Here is a 21,880-nt window from a genome sequence, read left to right on the forward strand (position 1 = left end):
CTTTACTCTTGAAGAGGTGGACAAAAAGAGACGACAAATTGGGGGAGCAGGACCCTCGGGTATAACGCCACCCACCAGGTCGTTAGAGGGAAGATGGGAGACGTCATGATAATTATTTTCTATTATATATTAGGTGCACGATCCTATTATTATACCTTGGGGGCTCTTTGAAATTGAATCGGTCGTGGGTGGGGGAAGAGATTCATTGTATAATCTTCATTTTTGCATTTTCAAAAATATTACCCAAGTACAAGCTCCAACACCCCAGTCCCGCGCGCATTCTCACGCTGAAGCATTGAATGGGGTTTACGTCTCCAGAAGAGCCCTGCTGGAGCAGGCGAAACAGCCCACCTCGTCTTGGAAGGAAACGGCCTTGGCTCAGCGTCTGCTTTGCCTGCAGGTTCAAATTCAATCTCCCTCTGTGGCTGAGACCTCCGCCCCGCTTCCCTGAAAGTACCACGGAGAAAGCACCGCTGGCAACTGCAAGCCAGTGTAGGCAATACTGAACTCAATGGGCCCATAGTCTCGGTGTAAGGTAGTTAGTTGTCTGTGTTCCCCGGGAAGTAGGAGCACATGAGGCTTGGAGCTCCTCTGCTGAAAAGGGCTCTGGACGTGGCTGCGTAAAGCGCCTCTGGTTGTGATCGGGGCGCCTCCCTCCCCGTCGCCGTCAGCTGAAACCTATCAATTATTATTTGTTTGTTTATTTTATTTCTTACATTTATATCCCTCCTTTTCCTCCAAGGAGCTCAAGGCGTTGCACACGGTCCTCCTCTCCCCCATTCTATCTTCACAACAACCCTGTGAGGTAGGTGAGCCTCTCGTGCGCAGTGGAACGAACTCCTTCTCAGGAAGGCGCTTGGAGACATAGCGCAGCTGATGCGCGTCGGAGGGTGCTACTATCTGCTATTTGCTTTTGCACTGCCATGGGGGAAACTAAGGGATAATGGTAGGGTTTCCACAGATGGGAGGGGCACTGTCTACAAAGCGTCACTTTAAAAAATCTCATTGAGACATATATAATAAGCCTGTGCGTAAACCTCTCCAACTGAAACAGACCACTGCCTAGTTTTCTAAAACAATCTGCTTCGTTCTGGCGGCATCCTGTCCTTTACCTACCCAGGTACACTCCCCACCCGCGCTGTGCCTTCCGTTGTTCCGGGTTCTTCTTTCTCTCCCTCTCCCCACAGCAGTCAAACTGTGATTGTAAGCGCCTTGGGGCCAGGACCTGCGGTTTGCTTTTTCTGTAGAAAGCAAAGGCACACCGATGACGCAGCATGAATGAATGTCATGTCCTCTCAGCAGCAACTTTTAAGCCTTTCTAAACCAGAAACCTCGAAAGCAAAGACACCCCCCCCCCAAATCGTCCCAAAAAGTATTATTTAGAATTCCATTATGGCTACTTTATTCTCCTTCATCAGCTAGCCGCGTGAGCGACCTGTTGAGCTGGAAAAGGCAAGCATAAATGTTTTAAATTAAATTATATCGTGGATAAGTGGGAACAAGCTGTATACCAGGGGTGGGTCTTTTTCTACCTATGCAAGTGGTGGGTGGCTCTCGGGGGGGGCACACACACAGATGAGCGGGAGGGGGGGTTGTACATTGCTCTCTTTGCTCATCAAATGGTCATCTGATGACTTGCACCCCTATCAGGGCGATCTAAGTTAGCCAAATGGAGAAATCTCTCCGCCCACCCCAGCGCTCTGTCGACTTTCATTTTTCTTAAACTTTTTTTTTCTGCCGCAGCCAAAATCACAAGGAGCGGATATTAGAAGGGCAGGGAATTTTGCTTATGCCCCTGGGAGGAAGGTACGCCAACCCACCTACGCTAACATAATATGGAGAAACGCATCTGAGAAGCCACCTTGGGAGGGTTTATGTATTGGGGGCGGGGAATTGACATGCCGGAAAAGGCACAGGAAAGAAGAGGTGGTTTTTAAAAGTGAAAAAACGTGAAAAAGTTGCAAACTCCTTTCTCTCCCTGCACGCCCCGTATCTCAAACATTTGTAAACAAATAGTTTTAAAAACAAAACAAACATAAAATTTTAATCCAAGAGGGTTCCTAAATGTTTACTTGTAAATCGGTTCTAGTGAATCGGATTGGATTTACTCTCATGTACGCTTTACTAAGGGCACGCTTTACTAAGAAAGATTAAGGGGGAATAAGCCTCATTGGACTCCGTGGGATTTGACTCCTGAATGAAGCCTATAGGATTGTGCTACCGCGTAAATCGCCACTTTCGAGGATTGTTTTTACGTATTTTTCTACAGCTTAACAAAAACAGGTAGCGATGAACCCGTTTTCAAAATACGCTCAATATTAAAAATGCAATTTATACAACATTGGGGAAAGGTGTTGTAAAATATGTTGTTGTCATTTTCGAACAAGAACCGAAAAACATTGCAAGCAATTGGAAGTGAGAGACCTTTCCCTGGAACGAGCCTGCAACATCAGAGTATCTTCCGGAGCGCAGATCATTGTCCAAGCGTGTCTGCTCTCCACCTGTGACCGAGTGTGGCTCAGAAGGATGCCTGCCTCTGTTCCGAGGAATTGATGAATGGAATAAAACCAAGTGATTAGAAATCTGCCTGTGTTTTGGGGGGGTCTTTGTGCTCTTCGAAGTTGACAGGTTAATTTATCAGCTAAAGTAATTGTCCAAACCCGACCCTACAAAAGAGTTCAGGGAAAGACCCTCTGGGTATAAAATATTCTGAGGACACAGACTTGCCTTGGGATGTCTAGATGCACAACAGGAGCGGGGCCAAGGACCAAGGATAGCTTCTCAGGGCAACCTGCTCTACACGACTACTCAGAAGTAGGCTCCCTCGAGTTCCACGAGGGACTGGAGTCTCTGAGAAAGGGAAAGTGTCTCCCGTTCTCCAGAAATCACCCCCTTTGCTTTTTTTGTTAGGTCTTAGATTTAGAAGGAGCAACAAGGTGTGACTTGAGACGCACAAATTGAGCAGCAAATGAATCCAGCCTACTCAGAGCAAAAAGGACTAGCTCTCTGCTAGCCGTGCCCATTTCCCCCCACTCTGAGTAGGACTTGGCTGAAGTCCTGCAGGATTTTCCCAACGCTGAAAATGTGGGAGCCCGCTCGTTTCAGCAAAAAAAGAGATGGCTCCTGCCTGCCCATTTAGCTTCGTAGCTCAGGTCCTACAAATGCTAGAAACTTTCCTTTATTATTATTTTATTTCTTAGTGGAGAGCTGGGGATTGGGGTTCAGGGAGGGACGATTTCCTCCGTGGACGCCCGTGAGTCTGAACGCAACGCTAAATTTGCGAGGCACTCCTTGAGATTGGCCCTTTCTCCAAGCCCCGCGCAAGAGCCCAGCAGGGCCGGAGGAGGCGACCTCGACGCTCCCGCCGCCCTAGTCCGCGCCACGGGCGAGGGATGGAAACGGCGAGAGACCGCGCCCTCCGCCCCACGGAGTTCAGGGACTCTGAGTCTCTGACTCCGATGATGGGCGGGTGCATAGCTGCCAACTCCCTGGGTGCCCGAGCACCCACAAAATTCCTATGAAGGGGCCGGGTACCCACAAATTTCGGTGCCAGGGCCATGCACGTTGCATGGCACCCACGGCCGCGGGCACCCACAGTTGTGGGGCCAACTTGGCACCCCTTGGCGGGGTGTCCCTTTCCGGGGACATTGTTTTAGGATTGGTCTGCATTTTGTCATAGGGGGTGGGGGGGAAGCCTTTAAAAAATATTAGCCCTGGCAAGGAGGAGGCGAGGGATGACCTTCTCTCTCCAAAATTATTTGCTCCTTTTCGTTTGCTTTCCAGTCGTTTCTTCCTCTGTCCACACTTTCCCGTATCATTCCCTTCACCTACACGTCGCCTTCGCCCTTCCTTTCGTGCCTTTCAACTTCGCCCTTCCTTCCGTGCCTTTCAACTTTTCATTTCATTTCGTTTTTAAAAAAGAACGCTTCCTTCCTTTCTCCTAAATAATATTTTTAAAAGCGTGGCGCATTGAGTTGAAATATTATATATGCACATGCACATTATAACGGGTGCGCGCGCGCACACACACACACACACGTTAAGAGGATTGTCACAGATAAGCGAAATGAGGTCCAAAAGAGCTTTTTTTCCCCTGCTCAAAAAGCTGCTCCAGAGAGTCGCTTTCCGTCAGCGCAGACAGTACTGTATTGAGCTAAGTAAACCAACGGGCAGGAAGTGCAGCGCCACTTCCTGTGTTCATATGCCTTTTGGGGAAGAGTTGCAGTGGAGCACCTGCTTTGCACTCGGAAGAGCCCCAATTCATCCTCCAGCATCTCCTCCATCAGAAACTCTGGAGAGTCGCTGCCCGTCAGTGTAGGGAATGCTGAGCAAGGTGTCCAATAGTCAGTATGTAAGGGCAAGGGAGGGACGCGGATCGCCCTGTGGTCTAAACCACAGAGCCTAGGACTTGCTGATGAGAAGGTCGGCGGTTCGAATTCCCACAACAGGGTGAGCTCCCGTTGCTCGGTCCCAGCTCCTGCCAACCTAGCAGTTTGAGAGCACGTCAAAGTGCAAGTAGATAAATAGGTACCGCTCCGACGGGAAGGTAAACGGCGTTTCCGTGCGCTGCTCTGGTTCGCCAGAAGCGGCTTAGTCATGCTGGCCACATGACCCGGGAGCTGTACGCCAGCTCCCTCGGCCAATAAAGCGAGATGAGCGCCGCAACCCCAGAGTCAGTCACGACTGGACCTAATGGTCAGGGGGTCCCTTTACCTTTAAGGGCAAAGGAAGAAAGGCCGGAGGGACTTGTTCTGTAACAGAAAAGAGGTTATGAACAGGGGCAGGAGAGAACTGGATTGGACTGGGAGGACTGGACTGGGACCCCTGCCCCAAGAAAAATCCAGACTTTGGGCTGTGGAAACTCAAATATATACAGTATGCAGATTTTTAAAAAGCAATTCTGTAATGAAAGGAAAAAAAAAATCACTGCATCTGCTGTCTTGAACTATAAATCAGGGGTCACCAACACAGCACCCATGGGAGCAGTGGCACTCTTGAGGTCTACCCCTACCCTGTGCCCACAAAGCCTCTGAGCCCCCACCCTCACTCACAGCCCCCTTGGTTATGAGTTGGTGAAGGTGGCTACCTTTTTCTCCCTTGAGAGGTAAATAGAGCTGAAGGAGGAAGTTAGAAAAAGTGACACTCTTTCTCACTTCCTGTTTCAGCTCTATGTGCTTCTGAAGGCTGGGATTAATTCTACTAGCTGCAATTTTTATTCAAATACCCTGGAAAAGCAAAGTGAACATGTGTGCGATTTCTCTCTTTCTCCCTCCCCCGCTTTTTTTGGGACGGGAGGAGATCTGATCTGGGGTAGAGAAACAACTTGCTGGTGTGGCACACCCATGGGACTCCTCACTCCACATGACCCATGGGCCTAAAAAGGCTGACAAGCCCTGCTGTAAATGATGGAATTGGAAAGCGTGGCCTGCTTCAAATATTTGTTTCAGCTCTAATTTGGGCACACGGTTGCCCTGAGGATTTGTAGCGGCCTTTGCCAACTTGGCGCCCTCAGGGGCTGGTTTTGAATTCAAAACTGCTGTGCTGGCTGGGGCTTATGGGAGTTGTAGTCCAAAACATCCAAAAGGCGCCAAATTGGAAAAAGGTAGACTTGAAGGACACAACCTATCCACATGTAATTGTGATGTGAGACAGGGCCAGTGAGGAGCATGAGGTGGAGGTGGAGGGGGAAGACTGGGAAGGGTTCCAAGGGCCACACAGAAAGGCCTAGAGGGCCTCATTTGTCCCCTTGGCCTGAGGTTCCCCTTTGCTGCAGCATTTTGGGACTTTTTAGTTTAGAAAAAAAAGGAAGTAAAAGGTGATATGATAGAATTTTGTAAAATTATCCCTGAGAACACTAGAACTCAGGGACAATCCAACAGAGCTGAATGTTATAACAACAACAACAACAACAACAACAACAACAACAAATTTTATTTATATCCCGCCCTCCCCAGCCGAAGCCGGGCTCAGAGCGGCTAACAACAGTAAAATGGTAAAACATTCTAAAATCATTTCATTATAAAATTAATTCCAATCAAATTAATGGCAACCATTTGGGCTAGAAGTTCTGTGAGGATTGCCAAAGGAGGGAGTCGGGCTGTGCCCTGGCCAAAGGCCTGGTGGAACAGCTCTGTCTTGCAGGCCCTGCGGAAAGATGTCAAGTCCCGCAGGGCCCTAGTCTCTTGTGACAGAGCGTTCCACCAGATCGGAGCTACAGCCAAAAAAGCCCTGGCTTTGGTTGAGGCCAGCCTAACCTCTCTGTGGTCTGAGACCTTCAAGATGTTTTTGTTTGAAGACCGTAAGTTCCTCTGTGGGACATACCAGGAGAGGCGGTCCCGTAGGTACGAGGGTTATAGGCCGTATAGGGCTTTAAAGGTTAAAACCAGCACCTTAAACCTGATCCTATACTCCACCGGGAGCCAGTGCAGCTGGTATAGCACTGGGTGGATGTGATCTCACAGCAAGGACCCCGTAAGGAGTCTCGTCACAGCATTCTGCACCCGCTGGAGTTTCTGGGTCAGTCTCAAGGGCAGCCCCACGTAGAGCGAGTTACAGTAATCCAATCTGGAGGTGACCGTCGCATGGATCACAGTGGCTAGGTCAGGGTGAGAAGATTCAGGGTAGATCAAATAAAGTACTTCCTGCAGCGCAGAGTTAAACTATGGAACTCCCTCCCACAGGAGACGGTGACTGCCACCAACTTAGATGTCTTTGAAAGAGGACTGGGCAAATTCGTAGAGGAGGAGAAGGCGGTCAGTGGCTGCTCACCACGATGGCTATGTTCTCCCTCCACAGTCAGAGGCAGAGTAATGCTTCTGAATACCAGCAGGAGGGGAAAGTGCTCTTGTGCTCTGGTCTTGCTTGTGTGCTTCTGGTTTGCCTCTGAGAACAAAATGCACGACTAGATAGAAGAAGAAGAAGAGTTTGGATTTGATATCCCGCTTTATCACTACCCTAAAGAGTCTCAAAGCGGCTAACATTCTCCTTTCCCTTCCTCCCCCACAACAAACACTCTGTGAGGTGAGTGGGGCTGAGAGACTTCAGAGAAGTGTGACTAGCCCAAGGTCACCCAGCAGCTGCATGTGGAGGAGCGGGGAATCGAACCCGGTTCACCAGATTACGAATCCACCACTGTTAACCACTACACCACACTGGCTCACCACACTAGGCCACCGGTTTGATCCAGCAGCCTCTTCCGGCATTCTCACATGTATAGGAATTGTCTTTGGGACCTGAGAACTCTGTATAAGAGCAGGCCTGGTGAAGAACAAGCTTCCAGTTATCTCAGCAGCGATGTATTGGCAAAGCAGTAAAGTATGATATAATAAGTAACAAGGGCCCCAGCTGTTGGCATGTTTCTTCCCTGAGTGTACAGTGAGAATCAGGTGAGGAGCAGAGGGGCTGGAGGGGTGGGAGGGAGGGAAGTTGGGGGGGTGTGAGAATGCCACGGGACATCTGCCAACATTATTTCTGGCTGCCATTGTTCGAGTCTCTCACGATTACAGGCTCAAAAACCCATTCTCCGCATTAAGAGGGCTCCTTCAGCTGGGATGGGAGGCTAATTGCTAATTAGCCCCCCTCCTCTCCCCCCTCCCACCACTCTGCCCCTTCCTCTGTGCCCGAAGGGGAAGTGGGGAGGGGAGGGGGCGACAAAAATTCTTCAGCTGTTGCTTGCAAATTGCAGGCCTTCTTTGGCAGACCAGCACCTGCTTATGGGGCTCAGCGCCTTTTGATTAGAAACATGGCGGTTCTTTTCCACATGGCTTGGTACATTCCTCTTAATGTGTGCCTCTCTCTGGGTGTGTAAAAAATTAAAAATAAATGGGGGGGAGGAAGGGGCTTATTGCCCTATCTCCAGATTTCCCAAGTGATCAGGCGGGATCTTTTAGTCCCCGAGGGGCCACGCCGGATTTGAGGTGTACATTTCTTGCTTGTTCTGAGGTGTGATTAATTTAATTATATAGGAGTTGCTTTACAGATGTCTACCAGAGTCCAAACTGGGTTGTGTAGCTTTTTATTCCGTATCCCCAGTGTTTTCCCAACTGCGAATTTCTGCATTATATTTGAGCTTTTGCATAGTTTCCAGAAAAGTGATGGAATACAGCTCATGTTTGGCGCTCGTTTCCATGTTATTTAATAAAATAAATAAATAAATAAATAAAAATCTGCTTGCAGCCCCGTTAGCCCAGAAGATGGTAGAAGTAAAGTGATGAAATCTGGGGCAGGATATTGGCATGCCATCCTTTCCTGCTGTTTTTAAGACTTGTGCAGAATAGGTGGGAGAGTAGCAATGTTGTTCATCGTTGTGTAGGTCCATGCCTGCTGGTGTGAATGAATTTTAGCACAACCTGGCGGTATATCAGTCAAAAAGTCACATTTCCATAACTCAACAGGCATTTGCAGTTTGAAAGTTTGAACATTAGAAAACAGAAGTGCTAGCATCATAATCACGAAAACGAACACAATATTCCCCATGTCTGAATGCACCCTTTGTTTCAGAACAGTCTAGGCCTCACCATGCCCCAATTTATTAATTTAAAATATTGATTTCCTGCCTCTTATTCATACTGATTTACAGCCTGAACCTACGGGTTCAGGTTGTAAATCAGGATGTGTATCAACTGAGACAAGGGGAGTGGGACATCAGGCTTGGATGCAAAATGTGCCCTGCCCCCCGCTGCCACATCCCTCACTGGCCTGACTCTGCACCCTTCTCAATTGCTTTTTCCTGGCTGGAATGTGTCCTTGGATTGCAAATACAGCGGTACCTCGGGTTAAGTACTTAATTCGTTTCGGAGGTCCGTTCTTTAGCTAATGGGGCCTCCTGCTGCTGCCGCGCCGCCGAAGCACAATTTCTGTTCTCATCCTGAAGCAAAGTTCTTAACCTGAAGCACTATTTCTGGGTTAGTGGAGTCTGTAACCTGAAGTGTATGTAACCTGAAGCGTATGTAACCCGAGGTACCACTGTAATGCATTTCCTTGCCTGGATAGGGAGTGGAGAGGCCTGTAGGTGTGAAGAAGCTTCAAATTTTCGCATAGCTGGAATGCAGCTGATGTATAAAGGGAAGAGCCCCCTCCATAGCTGTGCCCATTTCCCCCTGGTCCCGCCCACTTTGTGCCTCAGGCACCGCCCACTGTGGATCATAGCCCCACCCACCACTGGATGCTTATAAGGTTATACTGAAAAAGGTTCCTCACCCCTGAGCTAGACTTAACACTATTTATTTTGACTGGCAGCAGCTTTTGGGAAGAGAGGAGGAGATCTTCCTTTCCTCTTGCCTGTGAAACCCTTTTCGCTGGAAATGGGGCATTACTACTGAGCAACTTTCCCTGCAAATTATCAAATATCCCAGTGAAATCACACACAGAGCAACAGTTAAAGCAATAACAGATGGCAAAAGAAACTCAAAATCAGCCGCAGCATTAGCTCAAAATACCACGGAGCAAGAGACCCCACATTTTCCTCAGCCTCTTTTAGGAAGCACAGCAAAACATCATGAGTGATTTTATTTAGTGGTATTATCTGCTTGTTTCCAATCATTTCTCCCCCCCCCCCCCAGGAAAGCAGGTGCTTTCTTAGGGGGTACTCACCATGAAGTTGTTACAGTAAGTGCTACACTTTTTAACAACAACAACAAAGAGATTCTGGCATTGTGTAGCCTTAAGTACCCTCTGAAAAAAAAGCACCATTCCCAATACCTTCGGACACCTATTAAGGGGTCACCTATGTGCACACTATAACTTTAAAGCACATTCGAAGCACATCCTTTCCCTCAAAGAATTCTGGGCGCTGTTGTTTGTCAAGGGTTGCTGGGAAATGTAGTTTTACAAGGGATGGACTACACCGCCCAGAATTCTTTGAGGGAAAGGATGTGTTCTGAATGTGCCTTAAAGGTAGGTATAGCATGTATGCAGCCATCATGACCAGATTTGACATGATGGTTCCCGAGATCATGGAGCAGGTTTTCATTTATGTTTGGTTACAACTGGACGCCATTTTGAATCAAGATGGTGAACTGAACCTTTCAAAGCCCCACTGATTTCAAAACTACACTAATCTTTCACCCATAATGCGTTTCTTAGTGTTCCCAAGCAAAATGCAAAATTTTGTGATGCAACAACAACAAAATACTTATTTCGGGGGAAGTGCATATATTAGTGAGCAAAACATACGAAAATGCATATATTTTTTGTTATGTGTGACAAAATTGCACTTGCATTTGTGTATATTAGGGAAAACATGCAGTAAAATGAATTTTCACATGGGGTCTGTTTTGAAATAAAATGAGAGATTTATCTACGCCTATTTACTTCTAACAAACATCTTCCTTAAATAAGGAAGTGCAATCTTGAAAAGTCCAAGTCAGTAACAGCCTTTGGGATTGAGAGTTGGGAAAGTCCTCAAGTCCTGTTACCAGAAAACAAGCTCTCTTCTCTTAAAGGAAGTTGCTGTGCCATAAATTAAAAGGATCTGATTTGAGAAAACATTTTCAACAGGGCAGATCAGCGCCCCAGGTGGGGTGACTGCAAACTGGCCCCGGAAAGGTGCGCTCCAAGATTTCGTGGTTTGTGGCCAGTCTTACCATTCAAACATGTCTTAATTGCCATCTAGCGCCGCCTTGTGACCACATGTTGTAAATGTCCTGGAAGCAAAACCTCACATTTTACAAAACTGGAAGTCCCAAGGTACGGACTGAATGAGACAGAGCAGAATCTGAGAATAAACCAGGCTGAGCTGAGTACTTTGAAGTCCTGTGGATTTCACTGGGAGGGATTCAAACGTGTGCTTGAAAGTCTGGATACGTCTTACTGCACATACAGGGCACTTTGGCACCTGTTCTTGTACTCCTATAGAGTACAAGATTTCCTCCCCATTTTTGTTTCAAGACCAACTTTAGCTAAAGAAATGTTTCAAGCGAATTTAAGATTGGGGGATGGGGTTGGGGTGGTGGCTTAAGGGAAACAGAAAGAAGGCAGCAAAACTTCGTGGTGCTTGAATTTCTAGAAGGGCCCTCTGTCCTGTGGTTTCCAGCAACTGGTATTTATAGAGACATTGCTGCCTCTGACCTTGGAAGCAGAGCAGAACCATCATGACTTGTAGCCATTGATAGCCTCTTGTCCAATCTCCCTTTAAAGCCACCCAAGTTGGTGGCCATCACTGCCTCCTGTGGCAGGGAGTTCCATAATTTAACCATGCGCTTTGTGAATGTGGTATACAATAAAGTATGCCAAATAGCAATTGTGGGAAAATGGACTAATAAAATAAAACAAAAAATAAAACACACTCCTTTGCAATAGGCTGGTTCAGCTTCTTATGAATGAAAGCAGATGGCCCCCTTCAAAATAATAATAATTGGTTAGCATAAATTCTATACATTTCCTTCTCTACAGATTGTTGCCTGGGATAGGAATTTATTATCCTATTTGGATGTCATTTTTAATGTATTGCCTAAACTTCACCTGCTGCATCCAGGTGGGAAGCTCAGGGGTGGCGGCAGCCTGGGAAAGGGCCTTCTCTGTGGCAGCCCCTAAGTTGTAGAATTCCCTCTGCATAGAGATGCCTCTGGTACCTTCTTCCACTTCCAGGGAAGGAGCAGTCACAGAGATATTGTGGGTGGTGTGTGTGCAGATCAGGTGTGGGGACATAGTTGCCAACTTCCTGGAGCCCTGGGTGCCAGAGCACCCACAAAATTCCCCATGAAGGGGCCAGCCACCCACAAATTTCGGTGCTAGAGCCATGTGGGTGCAGCATGGCACCCACGGTCACAGGCACCTACAGTCGTGGGGCCAAGTTGGCACTCCTGTGTGGGGATGAGGGAAGAAGCAGCTGCAGAGGGTGGGGGGAGAAGTGGGGTCACCTCTGCTGCATGGTTTGAGTGGGAGAGGATGGGGGAGGGGGTTGTGCATCAAGCCAGCAGAGCAGCTAACAAAGAAGCAGTGTTATCAGCTGAGATCATCATGCGATATCAGTGGTGCCTTTAAACTGGCTGCCCTGCTCTCCCTCACGCAAGGAGCGATATACTGCTGCGTATTGCCAGGTCAAAATCGTTACTACGCTGTGATTTCAAAACCGATTTTGGCCGATATAATGAAAAATCGCACAGCGCTAAAACAGACCATAAAATTTGTGACATTACCATGCAAAAATTTAGTTGGGGGGAGGCAAGGGATGGGGCCACAGACCCCCTGGGTGCATTCCGCGTACCCCCCAGGGGTCCCTGAACCCCTAATTGGGAACCACAGGTCTAGCCGGTGCTGTTGGTGCTTCTCCCCTCAGTAAAGAGTAGTCCCTCCGCTGAAGCCCTCTTCCGCCTCCAGATTCATATCCAAGAACAGAGCTGGTGACAAAACCCAGGCCAGGAAGATAGGGACTGATTGAAAGTAGTGTGGGGAGCAAAGCTGAAGGGTGCATATATTTAGAAGGGTGGTGAGTTTTAAAAGTGAGTCAGACGGCTCTGAGGTTCCACTTTCCTCCTCCTCCTCCTCTCAGCTGCAGGTGCACAGCACCGCTCTTCTGGAGACAGTTCAGGTGAGATTCAGTGGGGGGAGAGAGTGACAGAAAACCCAGTCCCTATATCTGAGTGGAAATATTAGCGACCTCTGCTGCCACCTAGTGGGCAAATCCATGTAATCGGCTAAGTACCCATCATTTCCATCTTTGTGAGCCCTGTTACCAGAGAGACAAACGGGCAGGCCATTTCCCCCCTCACCTGGCTGGATGTCACCTTAGGATGGAGTACAGCATGTCAAAGGGGAGAATTGTGCATTTGAGTTTGCCTGATACCGCAAGCTGGAGACACAGAAATGTGAACCCAACAGCTGTTGCTTGCGGATCCCCTGGAAATTAATGGGGGAAGCAAGATCTGTTGGGGTGTTGATGCTCTGAGCCCCTCCATCCTATGCTCAGGTTGTATATATGTACAATAAAACCACATATCCTAAAGCAGTGGTGGCCAAACTTGGCCCTTCAGCTGTTTTTGGACTACAACTCCTATCATCCCTAGCTAACAGGACCACTGGTCAGGGATGATGGGAATTGTAGTTCCAAAACAGCTGGCGGGCCAAGTTTGGCCACCACTGTCCTAAAGACTCCCCAGTCTCCATCAACTGTCATTACAAGGAACCTGAACCCTGGGTAAGTGCAGGAACCTCTCACTGCTTGGAGATTGGGGTGAACCAACCTGGCACTCTCCACATGTTTTGAACACCATCTGCATCCCCATCACCTCAGTCCCAGCCAGTGGAGATGCATGATGCTGGGGCTGATGGGAGTTGCAGTCCAAAACATCTGGAGGGCATCAGGTTAGGGAAGGCAGATGGACAAGAAGTGTCAGTCGACCACAAAAAAGCACTAAGGGTGCAGCCCAGACCAAGCTGGGCATGTCCAGGTCTCAGTGGGGAAAGAACTGCCATTCCAATGTCCCCATTGAAATGAATGGAGAAGAAAACTGAATTATGGTCCTTTTTTTGCCCCACACTCACAAGTAGCATGTGAGCCAAGCCTTTCTAGTTTCAGGTGTTTACAACTAATATGCCTGCGTTGCAGATGCGAGCCCTGCCATGGAGGAGCAGCTATTTTATTGTGGATAAATTTCCTTTGTAGACATCTCTTTCATGGCTTTGGCTAATGTGATACCTTCAGGGCTCATCCGAACCTTCACTTAATTCTGTTTGGCCCTCACTTGCTCCATCATTAGTTTGCAATGACCTACTGATGTTCCGGCTGGAAGGATGGCATTCTGGTTTTTATTTATTTAAAATCCACCTCCTCTCTTGAGTGCTAGTAAGGCAGAAAGGTTTTTAAAAATCTGCTGCTAAGGTAGCACCAGCGGTTGCTTTCCCCAGATTTTCACTATCAGGGTTTGGTTTAACACCCCCTCCCTCCTGCTTCTGCCCATCTCCTCTGCAAGACTCCAGGCCCCATGGTTGCTTCTGGGAGCAATTATATGATTCTATGACCCTGTTTAGGGACGCGGGTGGTGCTGTGGTCTAAACCACATAGCCTAGGACTTGCTGATCAGAAGGTCGGCGGTTCGAATCCCTGCGACAGGGTGAGCTCCTGTTGCTCGGTCCCTGCTCCTGCCAACCTAGCAGTTCGAAAGCACGTCACAGTGCAAGTAGATAAATAGGTACCACTCCGGTGGGAAGGTAAACAGCGTTTCTGTGCGCTGCTCTGGTTTCACCAGAAGCGGCTTAGTCATGCTGGCCACGTGACCCGGAAGCTGTCTGCGGACAAATGCCGGCTCCCTCGGCCTACAGAGCAAGATGAGCGCAGCAACCCCAGAGTCGTTTGTGACTGGAGCTTTACCTTTACGACCCTGTTTATCTCCAGCTGTCTGGCAACTGCAGTTGTTGATTTGGCAAACCTGCAGACAAAAATGTGTGTATTTGTGAAGAAATCGGCACTAAAATGCTGATGAACTTTTCTTGAGGACTTTAAAATATTTTTAAACCACAAGCTGATTTGGGAACGTAGAGAATTGAACTAAAGATTAGAAAAAGGAGAAACAAGAGAAATTGAAACTGGCTGATTCGCCTGTTTCTACAGGCTGATGTCACTCTACACAAAGGCATCAAATGTGGTGCAGGAGCTAGAGCAGAGCTTTCCAAACTGTGTCGCGACACTGTCGGCTGCAGTGTGTAGGTGTGTTGTGTGAATGCTCCCCACGCTCCTCCCGGGGCTGGAAAGTTCGCATTAACCCCTGGCCTCATTGAGGGGCAGTATTTCAACGTGAGTAGGAAAATGAGGGTACCCCTAAACATTTTTTTTAGAAAAAAAGCACTGCCTGTTTTAATAGTAAAACTGAATTACTGTGTCGCGAAATGATGCATGTCTAAAAAGTGTGTCACCAACATGAAAAGTTTGGAAAGCTCTGAGCTAGGGTGTCAGACTAGGACCTGGGAGACCAGGGCTCAAATCCCCACTTGTCCATGAAGCTCCCTGGGTGAGCTTTGAGTGTAAATTCAACCTCAAAGGGTTGTTGTGGGGATTAAATTAGGATAAAAGAACTATGTATGCCACCTTGCACTCCTTGGAGAAAAAGGTAGAAGATCAATGCAATGCATAAAAGTAAAAAAGTGACAGAAAAATTCAGGGTTGTCCAATCTCTGTTTCCCACCAGACCTTTGGAATCAAACGATGGAGTGACAGCTCACACAAAGGTTACCTAAAGAGGATGCTGGTTTCTCCCAGTACAATAACCAATAGCCCTCTTAATTCATGAAAGGGCTGTAAATTGAGGCTCTCCTGTGTTTTTAGGGTTCTTTGGCAGTTGCAAAAAAGGATATTCTTTTAGTAGCATAAAGGAGCATATGCAAGACTTCACCAGTATTGCCTTCCGAAGCAGAAAGAGTCTCCAGGGATGGTTCAATGTGGAACATGGCACTATGAATGGATCCCTCCAACCACCTAGGACTCCAACTCCCATAAGCCAGGAATGCCATTTTGGGGCACAGCTATCAGCCCCAGAGAGCATAAGCCTTGTGGACTAAGATGGCTCAGTTGGTAGAGCATGAGACCCTTAATCTCAGGAATGTGAATTTGAGCCCCATTGCAATTTGAGCCTGCATTGCAAGGGGTTGGACTAGATGTGGCCCAGTGGTTCAAATCCGCACTCAGCCATTGGGATCACAGGGAGACCTTGGGTTGCTCACGCTCGCTTTCAGCCTAGCCTACCTTGCTAGGTTGTTGTTGTGGGGATAAAAAGGGGACCCACAGACTGATAAAATGTCGTTAATGATACTAAAGCCCTCATGAATAGTTTTCAGTATGGGTAATTGTTTTTAGATCTGTTTCAAAACAGTGGGTTATCACCAACAGTTCTACTCCAAATAAGTGTGTTGAAATTTATGGGCCATCAATTGATAGGTTTACTATGTTGGCTATAACTTGGCACCTTTATCACAGAAGCCAACGTGCTGCCAGTATCGAGAGCTGTGAAATCAGAGACATCTCTTCACTTCACCATGTCTGGAGCAACCCAGAGGCCTTTTGCAGCTGCCATCATCCCAACTCCTAGAATGGTGTTGAAGCCTGGTGTTCTTAGACTACAGGAAAAGGGCTTTGGAAGGGGCTGCCCACTTGCGTCTCAGCCCCAAATCTCAATGGAAGAGGGGCGGAGGGATGCTGGAATACAGAAGGGGGCTGGATTCACACAATCCCTCATCAAGGAGCTTCACGTGGTAACCAGCCCAGTGTCTGTAGCAAATGTGTTATGTGGGGGCGTTTTTAAAGCTATACCTCTAGGGCAGGAGTAGGGCATCTCAGGCCGGGGGGGCGGGGGCAATTCTCTCAAGGCCACACACTGGCCCTGCATCCCTGAACTGTGATTGCACCTCTTGCATGATGGGTGAATAGGGAGAGAGTGATGTAGAAACCTGCGGCTTTTGTGAAGCTGGAGTGGACAAGGGTGAGAGTCGCATCTGTTGCTCCGCCCACTTTTGCTTCTGGCCCCACCCACTCCTGGCATGCGGCCCCTGAAAGGTTGCCTTTAAAGGAATGTGGCCCTGAACCCTGAAGAAAGGTCCTCCAGCCTCTCTCTAGAGGATGCTGCAACTACATTTTCAAGCTTTCATTCACTACTAGGGCTATTAATATACACGTTTTGTTTTTTATAAAGAATTGTAAGGCCCCACCATAATTTCAGGGCAGTGTATAGGAACCTATGGACAACATCACCTATATTTAAACCCCAACATTTGAATGTCTGAGGAACCATAGAGAGATTCTTAATTTTTTTTAAAAAAGGAAAAGAGCAGAAACAGACTTTGGTTAAGTAACCACGCTTTTAGAAAGTAATATATCATTTTTTAAACATATCAGTGCATACTTCTTATATGAAAATATACACTATTGTATTTCATTCTCAAAGAAAAAAAAGGAAACATTTAAAAACCAAAAGCGAACCAGCCAAACACAATATATTAGCCATTTTTGTTGTTTAAATTTTTTTGTGTGTTTTTCAAAACGCTACACTTTGTTCAGGTTACACTTTTTTGTCTTTTTTTGTCTTTTTTCTTGTAAATGTTTTCTCTTCATGCATTGTACACTTTTTTTGTAGCCTTTGAGAATAAATAAGCTCCATTTCCCCCCCACATCTCTAAAAACTGCAGCATTTTCAACTAAAGTCATATTTAAATCGTGCAATTTTGTGTTTCTTTGCAACACCCCTTTTTAAAAATGGAAAATATATATAATATATATATATTTATATTTATATATAGATAACTTTTTAAAACTAAAACCCTATACAAACGCCAAAAAAAATTATTATTTTTTTCCAAATTAAAAAAAAAATATACACAATGTAACTGTCAACAGTACGGATGAACACAAGAAATAAAATTAAAAGATCTTGAGAAATATATTTATAGAAATACAAACAAGGGTGTTGATTTCAGATTGTCATTCTTCTGCTCGTCTTTCAAAAATGAGAAGGTGGAGGAGGAGGACGGGTAGAATTACACAGTCCCAGGTGTGAAACAATGAATTAACCCAGATGGATGGAAACACCACAAAGGCCTTCTTTCCAAAAAACCAAGAGTGCAAATGCCAGTTCCCTCTGCAGTGCCCTCCCACAAATGGTAAGAGTTGCCATATTGCAAGCCTGATCCGCCTTAATAAAGTTGAGTTGTTTCTACCCCAGATCCCCAATGAACCCACTGCTGACTTTTGGCCAGCTGACTCTTGGTCCTTCCTTCCTCTGTACTTTGCTGCCCCACAAGCCATGGGTCCATTTCTCTCTCTCTCTCTCTTGCTCAAACACCCCCCTCCATTCCAAACCAGGGCTCCCAAGTTGTAAGCCACACACAACTTGTAAGTCAGAGAGCAAAACAGCCCCTCAAAAAGAAAGTATGAAAACACCCATGTTTCTCCACCCAAAGTTACATCAACTTTGGTGTTCAGGTAGGCTTATTTAGCCGATGGGGGTGGTTTTCTCGTGAAATGTCCGCGATTCCTGCCGTAAGTCTCCTGACAAGAGGAGGAAAAAACATTTATTTGCAGGCTAGCTGGGGGAATATGCAAAGCTGTGCGGGAAGAGGGTGGGTGGCCAAGGGAAGTCAACGTGGAAGATTCACAGAGGATTTGTGGATGCACAAAAGACAAAACCAGCAGCAGCGGCTTGCAACATCCCACTGCAACGGTGGCAGGGCAGGGTGGGGGGATATTTGCAACGAATGGATGCACACACACTCTGAGCTGCACCTGGGGAGCGGCAGAGCAGTCCTGCTCTCCCCATGCACCAAGCCACCCCCTTTCTGCCTGCCCAGAGTTGCATGCCTCTCTGCCTCTCTCCCCAACCACTATGAAAGCTTTTCGGGGGGCTACTGCAGGAGCAACAGCTGCCCTCCCCGCAGGAGGGGCAGAGCCAGAACGATTCCATGCCAAAGGATGCCCTGCGTGCTGAGACAGCCAAGGAAGCAAGCCTGCAGGTCGTGCTGGGCTTGGAAGCCCACAAACTCTGGACAAGAATGAACGTAAACAAAGCCTAACCCCCTACCCGCCCAAATATTTTTAAAAAATCCGACACACTGAGCCCTGATACCCCCTGCCCCACTTGGCAGCTCTCAAGCAGAGAAATGCGCCCCACCATTCCCCTCCAGGAGCTCCCAGACAGCCCTTCGATACAAGATTCCTGAGCTAACAACATGACTGCCCTCCTTTCGTAGTTCAGTTCCCCGTGGAGGGACACAGGGTTTTTCCGTGGGAAAGGGAAGAGGCAAATCACCCTGCCCACAGGCTTTTTGCTGGTGCCAAATCATCTGACCCACCTGCCCTGGACTCTCAAGGCTCCACTTGATGAGGGATACCCGTCTGCTCCTGGAGTCAGGAGCCAAGACAGGGACTAGCAAAGTGAGTTTGCAAAAGCTGGAATGCTCTGGGACATGTATAGTTAACATGGTGCCCTCTAGATGTTGTGTACTACGGTTCCCATCACTATTGGCTGTGGGGACTGGGGTCAATGGGAGTTGTAGTCCAAAGCATCCAGAAGGCAGCAGGTTGACTACCCCTCCTCCTCGTAAGAGGACAACCATGCGATCCTAGATGTCCAGAGAGTCCATTAAGATTTGCTCCCAGGATTGCTGCTGGAAAGATGGGCATGGACTGTTCTGTGCAGCTACTCAGACCAAAGAGAAAGGGGAAGCCTACAAGTGTTTGATTCCCTTATGAATTAATTGAAGTGGGGCCCTTTGATGTGCTTCCTAATCAACACAGCCAGGGATATCTTCTTGAGAGCCTTTTCACCCAGCAGGTTCTTTTTTTAAAAAATAAACCCATAAAAATCAGGGCTACCCCATTCACAACCACGTTTACTCAGATGTGAACCCTGTTGAATTCAGTGAGACTTGTTCCCAGGTAAGTGAGGTGAGAATTGCAGCCTTAGTCAGGCAATTGGTTAAGTTAACCCATTCAAAAACATTTTAAGTGACTTTATAAAAACCTTGCCCTCTCCATTGCCTGGGCACCGATTATTTAAATAAATACATATTAAACAAAAGCAAAAAAAACTGCCCATGGTCCTTCTCAGAGGCTGCATACTCAGTCCAAGTGAGGCCAGGGGTTGTTGTTTTTTCTTTCCTCCAAAATGATTGTTTTTTCTCCTCCAATTTATGCATATTTACTCGATGGCTGGATCAGCCAAAACCTGTTCAAGTAATTGCCTAAGATTTCAGCCTAGTAAAATGGGGGAAGGATGCACTGAGGGTAAGTAGGTATGGGGGGGGGGGAGGCAAGCACCCTGATGGGAACTGTGGTTGCGAGTGAACATGTGATGGCAAGTGTGAAGAGGCCCCAACAAGCTCCCCTGAAGCAGAGTCCCCTGTGATGCAGGACAGTGGATGGCCCATGCCTGGCATCACCACCCTCTAGATTGCAAGGTGCCCCATTTTTAACCTGACCCTCTCAGGAGGACTTCTCAGGGTGTGTTGCCCTGCAGAGAAGACAGCATAGACCATGGGCACACCGTGAAGCTATAATGCAAAGTCGTGACCACATCAACTCAGGGAAAGCTTTCTAGAATGGAAGGACCACCTTCCTTGACTGTTCCCCATCTGTGGATGTTCACACACCCCAGCTCAGTGGCTGCCCCAGTTTACCCTCTTCCACTGTTCCTTTGTCCCTGCCAGAGGGACAATTCCCAGTTGCCAACCCTGGGGCGCCACACAAGAGAAAAGGAGCCCAGCATGACTGGGAGCATTAAGCCACCATGTCGGATGCATCCATCAATGCAAGGGAAGTGACATCAACACAAACAAGCGAAGAACCCTACTGACGCCTGGGTAGCCGCAAAGAGGTCCAATCCTGTGGGCGGGTTGTAACCCGGGGGGCCAAATGGACTGGACAAGGAGAGTTCATGCCCCTTTTCCTCGGAGCTGTCCCTTTTTGGAGCTCTATGGACAAAGTGTGCCTCTTGTTTTCCCTCCAGGAAAAAACCCCTGCATCCCAGATTATCAAAAGTTTGGGAAACACCGGATTAGAGATTCAGCTCTCTTAAAGCTATTGCATTTCTCCAGCCTTCGTTTACCTGGATAAACTAATTTCTTTTTTTAAAAAAACAACAACGAAAAACAAAGCAAAACGAAACACACAACCATGTCTCCGTACAAGACATCGTCAGGCGAGATTCGAAGCAGGTGTCTCCAATCTCCACCATCCTTCTGCCAAGTTGTGCCAAACTAGAAACTGCCCCCCACCTTAAAGCTAATGTCCTTGAGCTGCCTATTGCCCCTGTCACCCAAAGCCTGCAAACAGACACGCTTCCTCCTAGCTCTTTGTAACGACTCTGACTTTCCAAAGGCACTCTTCTCTCTCTCGTCTCTACGTTAGGACCAGCCATAGACAAATAAATGGCAGCCTGCCAAGCCTCGCCCCATCTGCCACCCAAGATACCCCACCCTTCCCACCCCCTCCCAACCTAGACGTTTCCTTTCACCAGCCTCGGCCTAGCCCAGGGCTGGCATTCGCACGAGGGGCTGTGTCAGGTGGGACCCAGGGCTGGGAGAGAGTTTGGTGACCAGTGAGGGGGTTTATATAGTCAGACTTTTGAGTGGCTCTCAAAACGGTCCTCAAGAGCCTTTTTTTTATTTTTTAATGTACTGCATAATGTCGCTAGAACGGACGCCTACAAAATCCTAAAGCTATTTCTCAGGCAGTTTATAATAAGCCCCCCTCCCGCCCACCCGGCCCACCCTGTGCCTCCCCCCTCCCACACCTCCCCTCCTCGTCCCCCCCACCTCCCCAACCACTGCCTCCCCCGCCCCCCCAGACACACACGCAGGAGAGCGGAAACCAGCTCTGACGGAGGGCGCTGGGCCACCGGGGGAGGCAGTTATGTCACCCAAGCGTCCAACCGCATGCGCTTCACGGACGGGTTCTCCCCCTCGGCCTCGGCCGTGGGTCTCAGGAGGCCGAGAGAGGAGCCAAAGTCGGCCCGGGACTGATCTTCCCGCTCGTTGCCCTCGTAGGAGCTGGCGTTGCTGCTGAGGCTGTCGACGGGGGAACGTCCCGTAGGCTCATGCCGGGCCTGGTGAGGGAAGGAGGAGAGCGGGGTGGCCGTGTTGCGTTCCCGGTTGGGTGAAACAGGCTCCGACTTGATACTGATGTTGGGGTTGGTGTTGACGGTCAAGGTGCTGGCGTGGGACAGGTGGGTTCCTTGTCTGCAGGGGGGGGGGGAGAGAGACAGGCACACAGGGGCTCATTTATTTATCCAGCATATGTTTTGGAAACGGGACTGTTCACCTGTTCTCTGTTGGCGGCTCCCAACAAAAAATAGTAAAAACACAATACAACATCATACACACACATAAAAAGTTGAAGGTTCCTGAGACGGAGGAGGTAGTTTTCATCTATGGGCGCCATTTTGAATCAAGATGGCGGAAC

The 21,880-nt window shown here is 48.0% G+C and overlaps 1 protein-coding gene across 7 annotated transcripts in view; it reads right to left on the reverse strand.

Moving 5' to 3' along the window:
• Positions 1 to 16,923: 16,923 nt before the first annotated feature.
• Positions 16,924 to 21,880, reverse strand: part of MEF2D (myocyte enhancer factor 2D) — a 147,627-nt gene continuing 142,670 nt past the window's right edge. For all 7 annotated transcript variants that reach the window (XM_083590311.1, XM_083590309.1, XM_083590313.1 and 4 more), the window contains one exon: positions 16,924 to 21,657. In XM_083590311.1, coding sequence (XP_083446437.1) covers positions 21,330 to 21,657 — 328 coding nt within the window. In that variant the 3' untranslated portion in view covers positions 16,924 to 21,329. The remainder of the gene's footprint in view (positions 21,658 to 21,880) is intronic.

Source organism: Podarcis filfolensis, assembly GCF_964270895.1.
Source record: "Podarcis filfolensis genome assembly, chromosome: 16".
Taxonomy (NCBI): Eukaryota; Metazoa; Chordata; class Lepidosauria; order Squamata; family Lacertidae; genus Podarcis; species Podarcis filfolensis.